Source organism: Verticillium nonalfalfae (assembly GCF_003724135.2).
Source record: "Verticillium nonalfalfae strain VnAa140/NRRL 66861 chromosome Unknown scaffold_28, whole genome shotgun sequence".
NCBI classification, from domain to species: domain Eukaryota; kingdom Fungi; phylum Ascomycota; class Sordariomycetes; order Glomerellales; family Plectosphaerellaceae; genus Verticillium; species Verticillium nonalfalfae.
In genome coordinates this window covers 68464-87999 of record NW_021167253.1, presented here as the reverse complement: position 1 = coordinate 87999, position 19536 = coordinate 68464, and the positions used below count along the sequence as shown (strand labels likewise).

The 19536-nt window shown below is 57.8% G+C and overlaps 5 protein-coding genes across 5 annotated transcripts; 1 reads left to right on the top strand and 4 right to left on the bottom strand.

The window, feature by feature from the left end:
- Nucleotides 1-881: 881 nt before the first annotated feature.
- Nucleotides 882-2880, top strand: D7B24_004792 (uncharacterized protein; the record flags this gene model as incomplete). The annotated part of the gene is made up of 4 exons (XM_028638957.1): nt 882-1165; nt 1236-1612; nt 1672-2174; nt 2230-2880. 4 exons carry the CDS (start codon nt 882-884, stop codon nt 2878-2880), a joined length of 1815 nt encoding a protein of 604 aa, XP_028496498.1.
- Nucleotides 2881-3128: 248 nt separating this feature from the next.
- D7B24_004791 (uncharacterized protein) lies at nt 3129-4657 on the bottom strand (the record flags this gene model as incomplete). The annotated part of the gene is made up of 4 exons (XM_028638956.1): nt 3129-3260; nt 3313-3453; nt 3569-4038; nt 4123-4657. The coding sequence occupies 4 exons, from the start codon at nt 4655-4657 to the stop codon at nt 3129-3131; spliced, it is 1278 nt and encodes a 425-aa protein (XP_028496497.1).
- A 580-nt stretch (nt 4658-5237) lies between these two features.
- On the bottom strand, nt 5238-8453 carry D7B24_004790 (uncharacterized protein; the record flags this gene model as incomplete). The annotated part of the gene is made up of 5 exons (XM_028638955.1): nt 5238-5638; nt 6314-6636; nt 6690-7550; nt 8138-8233; nt 8308-8453. 5 exons carry the CDS (start codon nt 8451-8453, stop codon nt 5238-5240), a joined length of 1827 nt encoding a protein of 608 aa, XP_028496496.1.
- A 4279-nt stretch (nt 8454-12732) lies between these two features.
- On the bottom strand, nt 12733-13497 carry NNT1 (nicotinamide n-methyltransferase; the record flags this gene model as incomplete). The annotated part of the gene is made up of 1 exon (XM_028638954.1): nt 12733-13497. One exon carries the CDS (start codon nt 13495-13497, stop codon nt 12733-12735), a length of 765 nt encoding a protein of 254 aa, XP_028496495.1.
- A 1546-nt stretch (nt 13498-15043) lies between these two features.
- D7B24_004788 (uncharacterized protein) lies at nt 15044-18564 on the bottom strand (the record flags this gene model as incomplete). Its single annotated transcript, XM_028638953.1, has 4 exons — nt 15044-16129; nt 17042-17215; nt 17309-18383; nt 18533-18564. 4 exons carry the CDS (start codon nt 18562-18564, stop codon nt 15044-15046), a joined length of 2367 nt encoding a protein of 788 aa, XP_028496494.1.
- Between the last annotated feature and the right edge of the window lie 972 nt (nt 18565-19536).

Below are 19536 nucleotides of genomic sequence, written 5' to 3'. Positions count from 1 at the left end.
TCTCGACTTCCATCAATCGTCGTCCAACCAGCCACGGAGAGTAGCAATCTTCATCTCTCTCCTGCCGCCAACCGACAGCTCTACCCTCCACAGTCTCGAATCCGAGGGACTACGACCCCTCGTAATTGGTGGAGATAACCTTCCAAGCATGGTTTCCTAAGAACGGCTTGGGCCACTGGGGAAGTCTCCACGGCGGAGAAGATCAAGATCCCAGTCACCCTCCAAGTGCTCGCCTCTCCAGCATGCGAACCCCCCTCCCTCCCCCCTCGAGGCCCTCACCTTCCCGATGAGGAACACGCCGGGGCTCGGCCCAACGACGCGCTATTCGACATGCAGGCAAAGCAACGCGCTCTTCAAGCCTCTGCCCGTCCTGATCGCCCCCTTCTCTCTCTCTCTCCCCAAGGCTCGCAGGAAACGTGCCAGGCACCGCGCACTCTAACAGGGCAGCTGATAACACACCCCTACCCATGTCGGGACCTGCCGGCCATCTCCATCTCTTGGATCTGCCGTCCTGTGCTGGACCACCACATCCATTGACGAATCCCCGTCGCCGATGTCCTCTCTGCGATCAGAGACAGGCCTATCAACCCCGTCCCCGTGCTACCGTTGCCTTCGGAAATGGCCGCCCTCCCATCTGGCTGGTGTGCATTCCCAGTTGTCCGCCCCATCATGAGGGTCCGTCGTACCTAGGTCAGGGTTGATGCAAGGCGGGCCGCGCTGGCAGATACAAATACCAAGTAGCATCCCCGGACTCTGTTCCTAGATGAGTCTCCAGGCCGCCGATCTCACGAGAAACCGTCCCTTCTTGCAGGTTCCTCCTCGTCGTCTCGTTGTTGATTGACCTTCGCATCACCATCTTGCGATCTCCTCGATCCTCCAAGATGAAGGTCTCCGCCACCCTTCTTTCCCTCGCCGGTGCCGTTGCGGCTACCACCATTGCCGAGATCAACGGCAACAAGTTCTTGTCACCGCTCCAGGGACAGAATGTGACGGCTGTTGAAGGCCTCGTCCTCGCCAAGGGCCCCAACGGTGTCTGGATCCGCTCCACCGTGCCCGACGACGACGACCTGACCTCTGAGGCCGTCTACGTCTTTGACCGCAATGTTGGCGCAAACCTTGCTGTTGGCGACATCATCAAGCTTGACGGCACCATTCTGGAGTTCAGGTGCGTGCTTGACCCTTAGAGCGGGCAAAACCCCGCTAGGATTAAGCATAACTGACACGCAACGCCCTAGGTCCACCAACACCCATCTCTACCTGACCGAGCTTGCCACGCCCCGCAACGTGGAGATTGTCTCGCGCAACAACGCCGTTGTCGCCTATGTCATTGGCGAGGACACTCCCAGCCCGCCCACCGAGCAGTACACGAGCCTCGACGGCGGTGATGTCTTTGCCGTTCCCAACGATGTCCGTCGTGTTTCTGCTGTGAACCCTGTGCTCGAGCCCACCAAGTACGGCCTGGACTTCTGGGAGGCTCTCAACGGCGAGCTCGTCACCGTCAAGGCCCCCGTCGGCGTGACCCGTCCCAACCAATTCGGCGACACCTGGGTCCTCGGCACCTGGACTGCTACCGGTCGCAACGAGCACGGCGGTATCTCTCTGCTTGACAAGGGTGAGTTGACTCGAGCTTGGAATTTACGTTGTGCGACATCTGGCTGATCACGGACGTAGACGCTAACCCTGAGACCGTCCTCATCGGCTCGCCCCTCGATGGTACCCGCAACCCGGAGTCGAAGATGGGCGATAAGCTTGCCGACATCACCGGCGTTGTCACCTATTCCTTCGGCTTCTACCGCATCCTGCCCCTGACTGCTGTCAAGGTTGAGTCTGCGTCCTCTGCTGAGACCAGCCCTACCACCCTCGAGAGCAGCGGCGACTGCCGAGGCATCACCTTCGGCTCGTACAACGTTGAGAACCTGTGGCCAGGCTCCGAGCACCTCCCCGATGTCGCTGACCAGATTATCGACTACCTGAAGACTCCTGACCTGATCTTCCTGCAGGAGGTTCAGGACAGCAACGGCCCCACCAACGACCTGATTGTCAGCGCCAACATCACTCTTGCTACGCTCGCTGCCGCCATCGAGGAGAAGAGCGGTGTTGTTTACGAGTGGCTCAACGTTGACCCCATTCGTAACCAGGATGGTGGCCAGCCTGGAGGCAACATTCAGACCGCGGTGAGTCGACCCGTGATGATGACCTTTGAAGCAGTGACTGATAAGTTATGATTAGTACCTCTACCGTCCTGATGTCCTCGAGGTCTACAAGCCCAACCAGGGCGGCAGCCTCGACTCGACTGTCGTCGTTGACGGCCCCGCCCTGTCCTTCAACCCCGGTCGCATCGATGTAGCTAACGACGCTGCCTGGGCCAACAGTCGCAAGCCTCTGGCCGCCTCTTGGCGCGCTATCAAGGGCCCCAAGACCAAGCCCTTCTTCACCATCAACGTCCACAACGGCTCTAAGGGTGGCTCTTCCACCCTTCACGGCGATAACCGCCCTCCTATCAACAACGGCGTCGACAAGCGCCTGCTCCAGACTGGCAGCATCGGCGCCTTCATCGACACTCTGTATGCCAAGGATCCCAAGGCCCGCATCGTCGTCTCTGGCGACTTCAACGAGTTTGCTTTTGTCGCGCCTATGAAGCTCCTCACCGAGAAGCACAAATTGACGAGCCTGAGCAAGCACAGCCTGCCGGCTACGGAGCGCTACAGCTACGTCTTTGACGGCAATGCCCAGCAGCTTGACCACATGCTGATCAGCCCTTCTTTGGTCAACGACAAGGCCAAGCTCGAGCACATCCACGTCTCCTCGTGGCGTCGCTTCGCCGATGTTGTGAGCGACCACGACCCAGCTGTTGGCCGGCTGAACGTGTGCGGATGCTAGAGGACGCGGAAAATGTACAGTAATGCGGCATGACTTGAAAGCCGCCTTAATATAGACAGCCATGATGATGAGTTGAACACGTCGTGTCCCACCGCAGTGCAGCGTTGATGTGTGCATATCCACGTAGCTTTACTTGTAGTCGCCTCCATGGTTCAACACTACGTTACCCGTTCCGGTCGTGATATCCAATCGATTGAAATTGTTTGAAGCTGGCGATAGCTTTTGAGAGCCTCCAAATGTGCGTCGTCTCAATCAGTGCCCTCACTCTCTCCTTCTCCTTCGTTCTCGTCGTCGTCATCGCTCTCCTCTGGCGCAGCCTCATCCTCTTCGTCGCTCGTATCCCCAGGGTCCGGCATGACTATGCGGTTGAGAAAGGTAATCTGGCGAGTCAGCAAAGACAACGTACAACCGCAGTGTGCAACGGGTACTCACGAAAGGCTCCATCGCCACGACCATGTCCTTCAGCCTCTCCTGCGCGTCCTCCCGCGCGAAGAGCCCGTCCTCAATCTTGGCCCCCACCGTGTAGCTCCTCAGCTTGAGGAGCCCAATGTCACGATGGTCTGCCTCCCAGCCCTGATCACGCACCATCATCAGCATCACGCTCTAGTTGCGAGGAAGGGGGAGTTGAACGCAACGCGACGAAAAAGAATGAGAAAAAGAAAAGGAAAAGGAAGAGGAAAGAAAATACCTTTGGTTTCGTCTTGAGCGCATTCTCCTGATTGCCCTTGCAAAACGCATCCACCGCCTCCTCGTCCCCCTTGCCCTTGCCCTTGCCCTCGAGATACATCCGCTTGAAGACGGGCCCGTTGAGGACGGCACGCCACCGCGCCGGGCGCGCATCGACGCTCTCGCGCAGGGCGCGCACCTGCTCGGCGGGCGGACACCACAGGCCGCCGCCGAGAAAGGCGCTGCCGGGCTCGACGTGGAGGTAGTAGCAGGCGTAGGGGCCCTTGCGCCCGGTGCGCGACCAGGCGGCGCCAAAATGGGGCTTGTAGGGTGTCGGGTTCTTGCTGAAGCGCATGTCGCGGTGGATGCGGAACGTGAGGTCGCGCAGCGGCAGCTCGGGGACCGTCTCGTCGGCCTCGGAGACGAGCGGCGTCAGCGCCTCGATGAAGGTGTTGAAGTCGGCGAGGGCGCGGCGGTATTCGCCGTCGTGGGCTGCGGGCGAAAACTGTCAGTCTCTGCCTCTTCTCTTTTCTGGTTCGCCACGGGTCGGATGGCTCGGGGGGGTGGGGAACTCACATTTCAGCCAGGGCCTCGTGTTGTTGGCTCGCAGATCCCGGAGGAAGGCGAGCGTGTTCTTGTGCAGCTTCGTGTCGGCGTACTCGACCCCGTCTAGAGGCCGCAGGCCGATCAGTTTTGTAATCGTCACGCGCGGAGCCGCATCGTCGTCGTCCTCCTCATCCTCGTCATCTTCTTCCTCTGAAGTTTCCTTCTCCTTGTATTCGTCCACGTCTTCTTCCTCCTCTTCCTTGCTCTTCTTGCCCTTTTTCAGTTTTGTCCCGTTCCGCTTTACGATGGGCGATTTGGCCTTGGCCTTGGCCTTCGTAGGGGGCCGTCCGCGCCCGCGCTTCGGCGGCTTATGCTCAATCTCCTCGTCTTTTTCGTCTTCTTCGTCCTCGGACAAGTCTTCTGCCTTGAAATCAGCGCTCTCGTCGCTCTCGTCGCTCTCGTCATCGAAATACGCGCTCTTCTTGGGCGTACTCGTAGTCCGTCGCGGTCGTCTACGAGGTTCGTCTTCGGGCGGCGAGGCCGCTGCTCTTTTCCGCGCTGGCATGGCCAATGTCGAGCCCGTGTCTTTTCAATCAAAAAGGGCGTCAGAATATTCAATGTGAAACCGTTAAGCGGGCGAAACGTCCTGCAGCAATGGGACCGACTGACTTGTTCAGTCAGCCAGACAAAGTGATGTCGTCATAGTCATTTGGACGCGAATCCAACGCGCCATTGGACTTGCGCCCACACGCGATGTCACGTGCTCTTAAAGTACTGGGCAGATAACGCTGCAACGATATTGGGCCATGTATCAGTCACTTTCTGTCCATGCTGTACGTCATGGAATTGTCCAATGCCTACTCTTTTGTTCATTGTAAACCACTGTTTTAAAATTATTAGTTCCAGGCTTACGATCAGCAACGCTCGAGTCGCGCGTTACTGCTGTATACCCATCTTCCAACAAACAAGCAACATAATTCAAATTGTGACTGCTCTTGCAAGACTGGACACTTCGGGTATCCTTATTATTGCTCCGGCCCAGCAAGTCACCAAGCACCATGACGAACCCATGATTGCTTCCTTCCACTGAAACCACCCCGACCAAAACCAGAACGCCGGCATCCATCATGTCACAATTCCATTTTTCAGCCGAGGCCAGCTTCAGCAGCAATCCGTCCCATAGGTGCCCGATCGTTTGGCTTTTCAACCAGACTTGCGTAGCCATCCAGACTAGACCCCATCACCCGCACCAGATCGAAAATGTGCGTGCCCTTAAATGTCTCAGCCCAGAGGCGGATGACTGCCGCAGCAAGCTGCCTCAGTCTTGTGCTATCCCCAGCCAAAGCCTCCATGTTCGATGGCGGGTTGGCCGCAGGGCCGCCCAATGAAGGATCAATCGGCACGGCGAATTCGGTTTCGTCGAGCATGCGCCGGATCATTTCAAGAAAGTTCTTTTCATCCGTGGACACTGGCTGGTCATTTGGCCCAATCGACGAGAGTGTCAAAAGCCATTTCGAGAGCAGGACGGCGCACTCAAAGTTCCCCACTACAAAACGAGTTAGCGACATGGTGCTTTCGGCACAGAGTATTGGCTTACAGGAATGCTGAATGCTCCATTCCAGCGATTTTGTTCTCGCAACATAATTGACACCAGCCTTGACTAGCATGGAAAGTGCGTGGATTGCCTGAAACACTGCTTTCTGGAGACGAAGGCTTCGCACTAGAAGAGGCGTGTTGCTCAGTGACGATGCAATCAGCATGTGGTCGCGTGTCTCAAGACTCCTGCTCGGGGTAATGTCGGTATAGAGCCGTATGTACGCCAGTCGCAGAAGAGCTGTCGCGTTGAATGCCACTGGACCGCCAGGGAAGGTGTCATTCGGTCCCATGTGTGCTGATTCTGCTGCTCGCAGTTGATGGCGATGTTCGAAGCTGGTCTGCCATACTCGCAAGGCTTGAAGTACCTCTTCGACATCGTCTGGCTTGAGACCTCTCTGCGGCTCAAAGGGCGAGCTGAGAGCGAATGAAGTTTGTTTGAGCAAAAACACATGTTGCGTTAGCGCATGGATGAGAACGTAGTGTCCCAATGAAGTGATGTGCGCAGGAAGGCTCTGGGGCGATCTTCCAAACAACCTTGCAAACGCATCATGCACAGTGATATCAACAGAAGGGCATGACTGCCTGGCTTCTTGCCACTGCCATGCTGATTCAGCCCTCCAAAGACGGGACGGGTAGGGCAAGAAAAGACTGAGGTCCGAAGTCAACAGCAGTGGCGGCATGTTGTACGCTATGCTGCACAGGTTGAAGAAGCAGTAGGCGATCAGTTTTGTGCGCGAAGCGCCCTCTAATCGGACCCAGGTCTCCCAGTCAGGAGCTGCGCCTGGACTCGACTCCGCCGTCAGGCCCTCCTCGCGGACTAAGATTGCGAGATGGCTTTGCAGTGAAAGTGCCTCGTGCAAGATTGCGCTCGCACCCCACAGGCCCACGGCAAAGAGCAGCAGAACAGCCTGGATGGTTTCGAGCCGTGCTTGCGGGGTGTTGGGTGAACTGCAACCGTCAGCGATGATGGAATCTAGATGGCCCCAGTCAGTGTGACTTACAAAGGCTCACGGTGAGTATCTTGCGTCATGGGCCTTTCCTGTTGTGCCGAGGCAAAGGTGTGTCGGAAGCCAGTGCTTGGCGATGGTCTGGTCGAATGGGGACTGTACGCAGCTGGCGTAGGCAGGAGGGCATGCACCTCGTGGCTGTGTCGCCTTCGGATTTGTTCGAGCGCAACAGCCTTTGCGGCATACCACAATGCGTGGCCTCGATGGCTTTCAAAACGATACTGCGCGCCGACAGCTAATATCGCCAGCAGCAGCTCGGGCGCGATTTCGGCCGGGGCCAGAGAAGGCAAGTGTAGGAAGGGCAAATACTCGTGGAATCCACTGATGTAGCCTTCGAGAAATCTAGTCAGGGTGTGGCGTGAAGGGAAGATGAAATCTGCGGGAAGCACAGAGGAAAACTCATCCAACCGGTTCTTGATTACGTTGTGGTCCACTGCGGATATTCGCAGAGAAGGTGCTCTCATCGGCTCATCGCCACCTCGTGCCTGCCCGTCCATGCCTGATATTCCGTCTGGCTGAACTGATGGAAAGCGAGAGGGGAACTGAGATGTCGGCTTTGACAAGCCGCGCTGGTGCATGTCACCAGCTTGTCTTGGCCACATGCCACCCATTTGCTGGTCAGGCTCGAATGCAGGCGGAAGAAAATGGGAAGATCCGGCAAAGTCATCGAGAAACAGGTGGTAGTCGTCATATGAGGAAGGGGCAGCTTGTGACGCGAACCCAGGTGCTAAAGCCGGCTGGTCCTCGCGCGCTCGCTCAGAATAGCCCATCTGCTCGTCGTAGGACTTGATCCGTGCGTGAGCAGACTGAGATTGACCCATGTCCGCCATCATAGGTTGCATGGGGTTGACTTCACTGGCCAGAGCAGCGTCCGAGAGCATGTCGAGATTGCAGGCGGCTGCCCGAGCCTGCTGCATGCGAGCATCTTGAGGGAGAGAAGACGGTGCTGCGGCAACAATTGTATCCTGGTGATAATGTTGATGTTGAAGCTGTTGGTGATTGTGATGCGGCTGATGCTGTTGGTGTTGCGGTTGCAGATGTGCTTGCACTGGTGTGCGCTGAATGTTCAGCACTTCGGTTTCGGCGTGACTTTCGGACGAGGAGGCCTGATGCCCACCGGCACCTGAAGATTTCCTCGGCCGGTATTCTTTTGGGCCGCTATTTCCTTCATTGAGGTGAACGAGCTTTTCGTGACGGACCAGGAGATCACTGATGTCCATGTAAGCTTTTGTCTTACAGGGCTAGCTGGTTGGGATTGACAACGTAAGGGCAGACGAGAGCACCGCAGATAGATCAAGATATGAGAGAACATGAGGAAGGGGGAGGAGGTTGAGCGAGTGGGCGCGCGACAATGCAGAGGTACGAGGAGTGGTGAGGGGAGAGGAGGAGGGAGGCGAGGATTGGCCATCTATGGAAAGGTGGGCTACAAAAGCATAACTCACCGGCGTCCGAATGTCTTCCCGCAACGAGCCCAACCGCAGGAGAAGGGTTTCTCCTTGGTGTGAGTGCGCTCGTGCCTTTGAACATGCTCCACACGCCTGGATGAAAAATGGCATGTCAGCTACAGAAACATAGAAACGTTTGGGAAATAGGATGGACAGGAGCAACTCACCTAAAACGCTTGCTGCAGTACTTGCAGGGCAGGGTCTTGGGTTTCTGCTGGCGCTCACCATTCTCGCCGGCAGTGGCGGCAGGAGGGCTTAGTCCAGGGCCCATGTGAGGAGGCTGGCCCTCGATGGACTGGTGAATGGGCATCATCCTGGAGCAAAATCAGGGCACAAGGGACGGCTGGGACGCTGGGAGCTCGGGTCACGGTGCACACTGAAGTGGGGGGCCAGGGAGGAGAAGAGGGGATATGGTAGGAAGGCGAGGAGATGTGGTGGAGGATGCGGTGGAAGGGGAGTGAATTGGGCCGCGGAGCGAACAGCGGAACCACTGCACAGGCTGCGGGGTGCGGCGCGGAGGAGATCGAGGGGATGGGAGACTTTGGGGTCGTTGGTCGATGGGATGGAAATAGCTTCCTCGGCGTTGTCGACGGCAAGGCTATGGACGTTTCCTGCCTCGCCCTGGTCAACGACCTGACCGGCTGGTCTGGGCGAGTCTTGCAAGAGCAGCGGCTCGTTCACTGGTCGTCGATAGTAAAGTGCTTCAGCCGTCCCCTGGGGCCATGCGTACGGGTTGGCAACGGAGGAAGTTGGTTGATTGGGCTCGGAACGTGACAGGCCGTTCGGTGCCTTGGGGTTGTTGTTGCGGGTGCGGAATAGTGTGTCAGTAGGGTCGAGGACGCGGGCGCAGGAGGGGTCCCAAGTAAACGAGTTGGAGACGCGAGCGAGGGTTGAGGATCAGGTCCAACGGCGGACGGGGTAGGACAAGAGACGAGGATGCGATGATTGCAGTGTGGTTGATGTCGGCGGTAGTTGGGTGGACGAGTGTGCTGTGGGTGGCGGCGCAAAGACAAAACGCATGTACCCGCGGGAGTGGAGGTACACGTGGAGTCGACCTTGGGTGGGTGAGAAGCGATGTGTGAAGTGAGATGAAATGAGGGTGGTCGCAGAGAGGCCTGAGGGTCCGAGCAGGCAGGGAGGGTGTGGGATGGGAAAGGCGGGGGAATGGGGGACTTGGTGAGGAGACGGTTTGTTGTTGGAAGCGTCGGGGGAGGGCGAGACGCGGGGGGTAAAGGCGAGAAGAGCGTCGTCGCTACCGTAGGTTGGTGACGCCGACTTGTCAAAACGGAGCTGGTCGGCACACGATCAAGTCGTGAGAGGTGGTGGTGGTGCTCCTGGATGACGTACGATGCCGCTGTTGGAGCTGCCCAGGCTAGTTGAGCGGCGGTTGTGCGAGGCAAAAGAGGTGAAAGAAAACAAGCAAGCTGAGGTCGTCGGTGGTGCGAGGGCGAGAGCGAGAGCCAGGGCGAGGTTGAATGAGGTACGGATGTACAGCGGGGAATTGATTCAGGCACGCGGGACGCCGAGGTCTGCCATGGGCGATCTGGACGGAAACTCAAGTCCAGTGGTGGCAGCGATTGGTGTCACAAATTGAGTTGCAGACCAAGGCAAAGCGGGGAGGTGGTGAAGGCGAGGGCGCATGTGCTTTGCTCTGTGTTGGGTACCAGTGTTTGGTTCAGAGACGGGTATTCAGGCTCTCTGGGACCTGTGGTGTGTGATGGATCAGGGCGCCGTGATGGCCGTGGAGGTGAGAGAGGGGAGAAAGTGTGGGGAGAGGGTGAGAGGGCCAACTTCATCACACCTCCGTCTCTGACCTCTTGGACTGGGACCTCGGGGCAAGTGCAGCCTGGTCCACGTCAATCCGCTAGCAAGAGCAAGTGCGACTCGACTTGGGGGAAGGAAAAGCTGGGGCCAGGGACTAGGACCGGAGAGGGGCGGGCGGGGAGCGAAGGGGAAGGGGGAAGGGGCAAGGGGGCGGCGGGCTGGCTGGGAAGGAGAATCTGGGGGCAGCAGCTCGTGGGGTCTGACTCCGCATTGGAGAAGCTGCCAAGGTTTGTCGACTGCCCCTGCCAACCTCCCGGCGCCTGCCCAGCTTGGGTTGGCCTTAGATACACCACTTACCTAATGGGTCTCCATGTGATGATGTGCCTGCCCGAGGATCCCCTGCATGCTTCGCTATTCTTCTTGTCTTCCTGGGGTGGATTCACGATCCTGCAGTCTAACGAAAACACCATTTCTTGCTTGCACACCTCTGCACCAAGTGTGGAGACATTGGAGCGCTGACAAGGAAGCCTCTCAAGGCGCAGAAACAATAACCAAACCACACCAAACCAAACCAAATCCCAGCATCGTAGCCGAGCATCTCCGAAGACCAATCCGTTTGTCATCACCGGCTACCTACCCAGGCTGGAAAGGGCTTTTGGGGACAGACCCCTCACAGAAGCCCCGGAAACCTTGCCGAGACAGGACAAGGACACACGCGCCAATGACGGCCGAACCTTTGGTCATTGGCTTGTCGCTGTGCTCTCTCTCCTCATTCTTGACGCCGTCTTCTCCTTTTTCCCTCCCGCAGGCACCCGGTCGACAAAACGGGTTTCCAGGGCCTGATCCGATTCTCCATGCCTTCTCCTCCCCAAACAGGCACATGGAGCCGCACATCTTGACTTTCGGAGGAATAGCCCGCACGCCTGTCACAATGCGACAGACACTAGCAGAGAGGGGCCGAGAAGAGATGAGGAGGAAATGAACTGATGGAGACGCCCAAAGGAGAATCAATTTCCATCCAGGCTCTGGCCGGCGCATCCATCCAACGTCCCTCTGCCCACCCCATCACAGCGTCGGAAAGCCGCATCACCACGGCGGCGACGTCCGCAATGTTACGTGTTGCTTCGAGTGGGCTTATCTACCCGCTCATGGTTTGCACCTGTTTCCTTCGTCTCTAGAATCTGCCGGCAATCAGCGCGTCAGCGATGCACGGCGGCTTCCCTTGACTAGACACGACACAATCGCATCGCCAATCCCAAGCTAGCGGTTGTCTCAGATGCTGATCCTGCCGCACGTCACTCGACAGACAGACACTGACCGCCTTTGCACTTGTGCCAAATATGGAGGTGCGGAGGTGAACACACAGGCAGCCCTGGAATGGTTGTTGCTGGTCGTCAGGCGCCCGCTGCCAAAGTGTGGGGTAGCCTATCCTCGGGCAGGAGACAGCTCTTCCGTGGTCACAACCCTGTAACCTTGGCACCTCCACAAAAGGTATTTGTTCATGTGGTGCGGCTGGTACCTGACGACCAGTCATGGCCATGGCCACTTGGCAACAGCGGCTCGCGTTTGGTCGACGACCTTCGTCAAACAACGTCTTCAGCTCACAACTATTTTTGTTTCTTCGCCCTGTATGGGCACTGAGTCTTGGACGGTCCTCCTTCGGCGTCCAGTGGTATCACGGAACACTTGCACGGCTTCTAGCCACAGAATGTACGCCTGACTTTCAACCACCTCCTGTGTAACCACATTAGACGAACACCCCCCGCCCCCGCCCCGGCAGACCACCACTTCAGGCACATTTTGCAGACGAGCGCTAAGGTGCTGCATATCACTTGGGGTCCAGAGGTGTGTTGATTGTCCGGGTGGTATGGGCCTGTGTGGGTGTTAATTTACAACTCCGGGGTTCTTTATCGAGACACGCCTGTGGGGGAAACGGGCACAACTATGATACCTTCACCCTCTACTATCAACGCCTCACAGCGCAGCTCGAAGCCGAGCCCGCACATGCAGTATCCTTGGTTACAACACATTATCTCGGCTGTTCAAGGCTGCCTCATACCCGACGGGTGACAAACCTGGACTTGTCCGGCATTCTCTCAGCGACTGGAGTGTGGTCACAACGTTGACAATGGACAGCCAGAGTTAGAAGGAGACAGATACACAGCTCGGTCGTCTGTACGCAGTGTAATTTGGTTACCAGGCACTGCCCATAGTCAGGTCCTTCGGTAGAGTTCCACCTACTGACACAACATCGTCGACGTGGCACCATGTCACCTTGCACGGCACCCATGTCGATGGTTAGGCGTCCTGCATCGAAGGCCACCCCCGCCTTGGAATATTCCATGATCCCCCCTCCCCTCGGTCTACGGTCAACTTGCCTTGTCCCAGACCTCTCGCAGCTTGCAGGCTTTTGAGTTCAGATGATCTTGGTCCACACGGTTGCCATTGGCCATCAGAGGTCGTTCAGAGCTCCTGCCCGAGCTCTCTTCTGCCCCCACCCCCGGCTTGGGCGTTCAACTCTGTTTCTCAGTGGTGGGATGGTATGCAGTTGATGAGGAAGGAACTGTGTGGCTGCGTATGCTCCAATGAATCGATGCCAGGAGCGGCTCGTGATCTCGTCATTCGTGCGAATGCAGTTCTAGGCTCCTGAACAAAGGCAGCATCCACTTCACATTTGCCCTTGGATGAGCCATTTCCGCACCTGCTGCAGCTCCTACCCCAAGGATCATGGTCATTGACGCTACCAGACTGTGATCATATGCCCGACTGTTGCGCTTTCGTTGTGGTTTGAGCCGCCGTTTAGTCCCGATCCTAGGTCCATCAACCTCTCAAAGCTCGCACTCGGATTCCGGCCACCTCAACTCATACCCCGATACCGTCTTCAGCACTTCCTCGTCGCCGGGGTCGTTCTCGAAGAGCTTCTTCTCCATCTTGCGGTCGATCACCTGCTCCACCAGGAAACCTTTCTCCCTAGCCGCATCGAAGAACACGAGGTCCTTGTGGCGCAGCCACGGCCTGTAGGAAGTGAAAAAGACGTATGCCCTGCTCTCCTTTTTCTTGGACAGTGTCATATCGATCGTCTTCACCAGCGTCTCGTGCTCTGAGTGCCGGAACAGCAGGTCTGCGAGGATGAGGACATCGAACTTGGCCTCGGGCTCAGGCAACTCGGCGAGCAACGGCGCCGGATCGGCGCCCCAGACGTAGCCCTTGGCCACAACCTCGTCGGCGCCCTCGCAGACGTCAATGTTCTTCTGCATCGTCTGTACTATGTCGACATCGTGGTAGTCAGACATGACGACGCGACGCGCGCCGAGGAGGCCGGCGGTGAGGGACGGCAGCCCGGCGCCGGCGCCAATCTCGAGGACGGTGCGCGAGGCTACCCTTGCTGGGAGGGCCTCGAAGTAGTCGGAGACGACGCGAGAGCCGTTCCAGAGGTGGTGGGCCTCCGTCGCGCTGTAGCCGACGAGGTGAAGCGTCAGGGTGCGGCCGGAGGCGAGGGTGTGTGAGACGGAGGTTGGTGGCGGGGTGGGTGGGTAGTAGTCTTCTGGTTCCGCGAACATATCGCCCACGTCGCCCTCGTTGTCGGAAGGCATAGTGGCAGGGGCCTGTGGAAAAGGTGACGTTGATATTGATGAGGAAATCCTGATGGCGGGGTCGTTGGTGGGGTAAATTTTCAAAGTTTGGTGTGTGCTGTGAGGTCCTTCGTGAGGGTATCCTGGTCCGAATGTAAGTCTTTGCCCTTCAAATGAGGCATGGACTGCTTACAGGACTTCAGAGCTCGAAGCTTTATGACGGCCAGGCTCTGAGTGGGTGAGGGGAAAATCTCAGAGTCAGAATTGAGTTGGACCCTGAGATGTGTTCAAGAGTGGGGTCCCTGCAAAGGGATGCGACTCGTTGCACGCACCCTTCAACCCTGTCTTGGAACATTACACACAGACATCCCCCAGGGAGAAATGGCTCAAAGTTTCCCAACGCATAGAGCTATGAGTTCAATCTGATACTAGATGAACTGGAGTTTGTCGTATGACTGCTCATCTTTGTCCTGCCGCGGCCGTCCATTTACAGCATATGTGTCACGTGAGGTGTCTGTGCATGAACAGGAGGCAGTTCAACGACGGCAAGAGATTTTGACATTGCCCACCAGTCGCCAACAACCTCATCAACAGAATACCTGCTCACAAGGAAAACTTTGAAATCATCGATCAACTGTGATGGAGACACTTAGTTTGCCCGATGGCTGGAAACAGGGCTGAATGAGACCAGCTTTCAGCCACAGCAGCAAGACAGACAGATGGATTCATTGGAATGGTATGTTTGAAGAATCGTGCTGAGGTCGGTGCGCCATTGGCGCATGCAAACTTCTACAGACAAATCTGGCCTCTAGTTATAATACTTTTGCTGGACCAGTATGAACGGCAAGCCCTCCAAATGTGTTGAGTAGGATCGATTTGGGACCGACTCTGGCTCCATTGCTTGCGGAACCACGGCGAGTTGAACGTTCAGAGCAGGCTATGCATCCTGGAAAGCAACGTTCATCCCGGCCTCGAGCTGGTAGCAAGGAATCTTAATGACAGGAGCAGCATGGAAAGCTCCGGACGAAGATGACTATCAAGGGCTCTGACAGGGAAACCACCCAAGCAATTCACTTGATTCGAACGAATGGTGCGTGTGGTTTTCCCAAAGCCAAATCAATGAATACGGACTTGAACTGAACTCGGTTTCGTAACGTAAAGTGCACAACCAGAAGAGAGCTCAGGAGCCACGGCGAGCTAAGGCCTGGATGTCAATTTACCCCGTATCGATCACTGATTCATGGGTCTGAAAAGATTCCAGCAGCCGGCTGCGCGAGAAACTGCTGGTGTACGTATTCCACGAACCCAAAGTGACCTGCGCCCCGATGGGTACCGTTCAAGGGGCATGCCATACGGCCTGTCATCTCCCCGACATGTCCAACCCATGCACAGACTGACCATCAAGCGAACGCAGCTAACTAACCACAGGATTCTGTGGTAAAGATATGCTTGAACACCCGAGAATGCTGCAAAAGTAGAGAAAACCCCACAAACATATCAAAATCTCGGCCTTGAGGAATGAGAGCGGGCATAGAGTAGCCCCCGAAGCTGCACAAAGCAGACAAGACTAGCCAAACCTCGCCTTGGCCAGCTCCTTCAACGCCTTCATAGTGCCCTCTTCCCTCTCCTTCCACTCCCGCACGCGTTCCTCCCTCTCGGCAGCCTTGGCCCGGGCAATCTCCTCCCGCCGCAGCTCCCGCTCCGTCTTCTTCCTCTCTTCCCGCTCCCGCTCCCTGCGCAGCTCCTCCACGCCGTCGCCCCCGCCCATGAGTTCCCGGTCCCCGACGACCGCCGCCCCCGGCGACCCCTCTCGGAACCCCTTCATCTTCTCGTTGACCATGGACTTCTTCTCCAGCCTGCGTTCCCTCGTCCCGGCCTCGGCCCGCGGCACGAGCTCGTCCAGCTTCTCCCGCTGCTCCCGCCGGTCCGCCTTTCTCTCGTGCCGCAGATCCTCCGCCGCCTCCCTTCGCGCGCGCGCCGCGTCCTCGGCCCTCTGCTCGCGCGACGCCGCCACATCGTCGAGGCTCGGCATCCCCGGCCCCGCCCTCGCGCCAGTAGCAGCCCCCGCCCTCGCAGATGGCGGCAGCGCAGGGCCCATGTCCTCGTCGTCGCCGCTGTCGGTCCCGCGGTCCCGCGCTTCGGCCTCGCCATCCTCGGAAGCCGTCGTACGGGCAGCAGCAACACGCCGCTGCTCCTCCGCGCCATAGTTGTCATCGTCACGCTCGTCATCGAGCCCAATCTCCCGCGCCCGCTCGACGGCCGACGCAAACATGTCGGGATCATACCAACCTTCGCTCAACGCACCGTCGTTCCACTTGCCGACAAACGACTTCCACCGCCCGCGCGCCTCGCGCTCGTCCATGGCCTGAATGTCGCGCCCCTTTTGCAGGTCGAGATAGTAGGCGAACAGCGGGCGGAAGGCGGCCAGGTCCGACTTGTGCAGCGGGCGGGCCTCAAAGGGGAGCTGCTGCCGCGCGGGCCGTTCGCGGCGGGACGAGCGGTGTTTGTGGTGGTGATGCTGTGTCTCGTGGCGGCGCGAGGTAGAGGCATCTGGGGAGCGGCGGCGGTGGTGGTGGGAGCGGCGATCATTGTCTGAGGCGCGCGGCGAGCGGGAGCGGGAGCTCAACGCGCCCCGGCGAGGGGCTTTGGTGTGCTGGTCGCTGTTATGGCCTGGCATATTTAGTCCCTTTCTTATGATTGGTCTTGCTTCCAGGGGAGGGAGGTTAAAGTCGCGCGAGATGCGAGCTAACGTCAAGTTGCTGATGTGCCAGATCTGGCTTGAGTCGAGTGTTGTTGGTATGTCGTTGGTCGCGTGAGTGAGAGCATGTGTCTCACGACGATCCCAGCTTGGATGGCACCCGTCACTGGAACCTTTGTCTTCTGGCTCAGTGTCAGTGCGTTGGCTGCTTGGTCGATCGGATCTTTCGTCCCAAGCGTTATGCAGATCTGTTCCGTTTCATAGATGTTTGAAGAAGAGACGATGACGTGGGAGAAAGAACTGGCGTCGCAGCGTGGTTGGGATGAGGCGTCGTCTTGCGTCTGTGCATGAACGGCTGGCGAAGGTTTCATCCAGGTTGCATTGGGGATCATCGTTATGTGGGGGATATGCACTGAGTGGGGCTTCGTGCCACTTGCGGTCCGTCACCACATGGACATCTCTATATGCTACCTAGTTGTTTCTCCTCTCGTTCCCACTGTTCAAGGGTATCGATCATCGTCCTTCATGACAAAATGAAGCATTCGTTAAACCGCGACCGTGCGACCCCATGTGCCAGTATATGTAAAATGCCCATCATTTCATACCAGCAAATGTCATTATGTACCTCTCGTTTTTCTTAATCGTCTTCGCCATTTATGCCTCCGGCACCGGGACCGTCGTATTGTTGTGTATCGAACAACCCAAGCACTGGCAGTCATCACCACAAGGACAGAAGGCTGTCTCTCCCGAGCAGGAATCCCCACCGAATGGATAGTTGACGAAGAAGAAGTCATTGGCGGAGAGCTCCTCCCCCACGCCAGACGTCGCATCAGAAGGCGTCTGTGGGGCCGTAGGCGATCCGCTCACCTCGCCATCCCGAGACGGAGGGAGGTCTGAGGCGCCGTTGACCCCGTCAGCGTGCCCGTTGGTTCCGTTGGCTCCGCTGGCCCCGTCGTTGCCATTCGCAACGTGCAGCCCATGGCCGTTGGAGTGATGGTAGGAATCCTCTACCATGCTCTGCCAGGCTGAGCGGACGTAATCCTGCGTTGCATTGTTGTATGGGTGAGCTGCGCAGCCGACACACTGGCAGCCGTCGCCGCATGTGCATTCATGCGATGTCCCCATGCCGCTTACTGGCGAAGCATTCTGACCGTAGACCATCGGCGTCGACATGTCGTATGACCCATTCGCAGGCAGAGCCTGTCGGTACTGCAACGCCTGCATCGTCTGCCGCCACTGAGCGGGCTGGAGTGGCGTCATGTAGGAGCCGTAGCTGGCTGGATAGTGGAAGAGCGTCGGCTGGGGGTAGTACTGCTGGAACACCTGCGACGCCAGGGCCGGGGGCGGCTGGAATGGCGGCATGGCCACTCCGTTGATAGGCGGTAGCGGCGTTCCGTTGAGAGTCCCATTCTTCGTCGGGGGCGGGCTCTTGTTCTTCGACGAGCAGCAGCTGCCCGTGGTAGGCTTCGGGGCGACCTTTGGGCTGGATTCGGTGCTGGCTGGCGGAGTCGTTTTGGCGCTCTTGGCGCCTCCTGAGCAACAGGAGCCGCCTCCGCCATTCTTCGGGCTGTCTATTGCCGAGCTGGCAGTAGGAGGCTTCGGCGCGGCCATGGTCACCCCTCCGGACTGCTTTTGGACGTCTGGCGGCAGCATGATGGGTGGCATGGGAGTTTGATACATGGGGAACACCATATGACTCTGCAAGATTCCATCAGGTCCCATCATGGGCATTTGGCCGTACTCCATGCTAGGCCTGGGCGTCGGCATTCCCATGGCATCCATGCCGCCGTTTAGGTGTGGTGGTATCGTCTGAGCTGCGTCAAAGGTCGGGATAATGTTGAACTGACTGCTGTCGATGCGGTCCAGTGTGGCGGGTCCGAAAGACTGTTTTCGGCTGTTGGGTTTGCTACTTTGCTTCTGGACTCGGTACGATGCACTCGACACGGTGGAGGACCGAGCTGGCGATGTAGGAACGGCCTCGCTGACGGGAGACTCGACTTTGATAACGTCGGAGTCAGCGGGCGTCGACGGGCCGCAATTACACTTCTGCTTCCTCGGGATGGCGGCCGTCACACTACCACAGCCGCAGCCACGACTCGGCGGGTGCGGGCATGTGCTGAGAGGCCTGCCGGGTTTCCGCACAGGTACCATCAGGCGCTCGTTTGCGTGCGTGCATTTGGTGGAACGATGGCCACGGATACATGGCTCGCTGCAAGGGGGCGGGTGACAGGTCAGTGGGGTGGTTGGAGGTAGGAAAAGAGGGCGCTTTGGAGTTTCGACGGGGGGGAAGAAGGCTTCAAGAAAAAGAAGGCCTCAGGAACGATGACAAGGGATATATGAAATGAGGTGTGAACATACCAGGCCATCTTCTGACCGTTGATGAGCGGCATGGTGGGCTGATTCTGAAATGTGTGTCAAGAGGAGGATTGCAATCACCAAACCAGACGATTGTCGATCAAGGCGAGAGGCCGCCGACCAGAGGGCGGCGAGTGGGCGTGAACCGGGGGCGCAGAAGGGCTATTGACGGAGTAGGCGTCGTGATCGTGATCGTGGATACAGACAATAGGCAAAGTTGAGCCCCGACGCACGTACCAGAGCTCTTGTCGCAGGCGAGAACCAGAAGCTCGGTTTTCGCGCTCTCCGTGTTGATTGGGAAGGTATCGAGCAACGTCGGGTTGCGGAAGGAGGTCGCAGGGTAAGAAATGCCGAGAAAGTTTGTCGAAGGGACGGGGAACGGACGGAGAAAACGCGGTGCACCGTTGGACGGCCGATGGATGAGAGAGGGGGGGTTAATCTCCAGCAACGGCAAGGCAAGGCAAGGCGAAGCAGAGGCAGAACATGGATGAGCAAGGCGCGGCCCCACGTGAGGGGAGGGAGGGGGGGCACAGGTAGTGGGCGGGTATCTTGCGCGGTAAGCAAGTAGAAAGTCGACCTGGTGTTTGGCGGCACGGCTCCTGAGGGACGCGGATCAGGGTCCTCCTCACATAGGCTGGTAGCCTTGTGTGGTACGTTAGAGAGTATAAGCGGGCAGCTGGCGATCGGGAAAACGATGGTCTGGTTCTCGTCGGGCGAGCGTGCGCACGAAAAGGCGTAGGCAGGCGTGAGAGGAGGGGAAGGCGAAAGTCGGCAGAGGTAAGTAAGGGTCTCAGGTATCACGAGGAGAAAGCAGGCTAGCCTCCTGGATCTGTCCCGGCGGCCGATGGCGTGGGGCGGCGCGGTCTTGGATTGCGGTCGGACAGAGAAATGTTGGTGCTGGAGCTGTTTTTGGCTGGCTCGCTGTTCTTTGGTGTTGTGCGTTCGTTTCGTGCCAGGTAGTCGAAAAAGGCTACCAAGGTGGGCGAAGGCGTGGACTTTGACGGAAT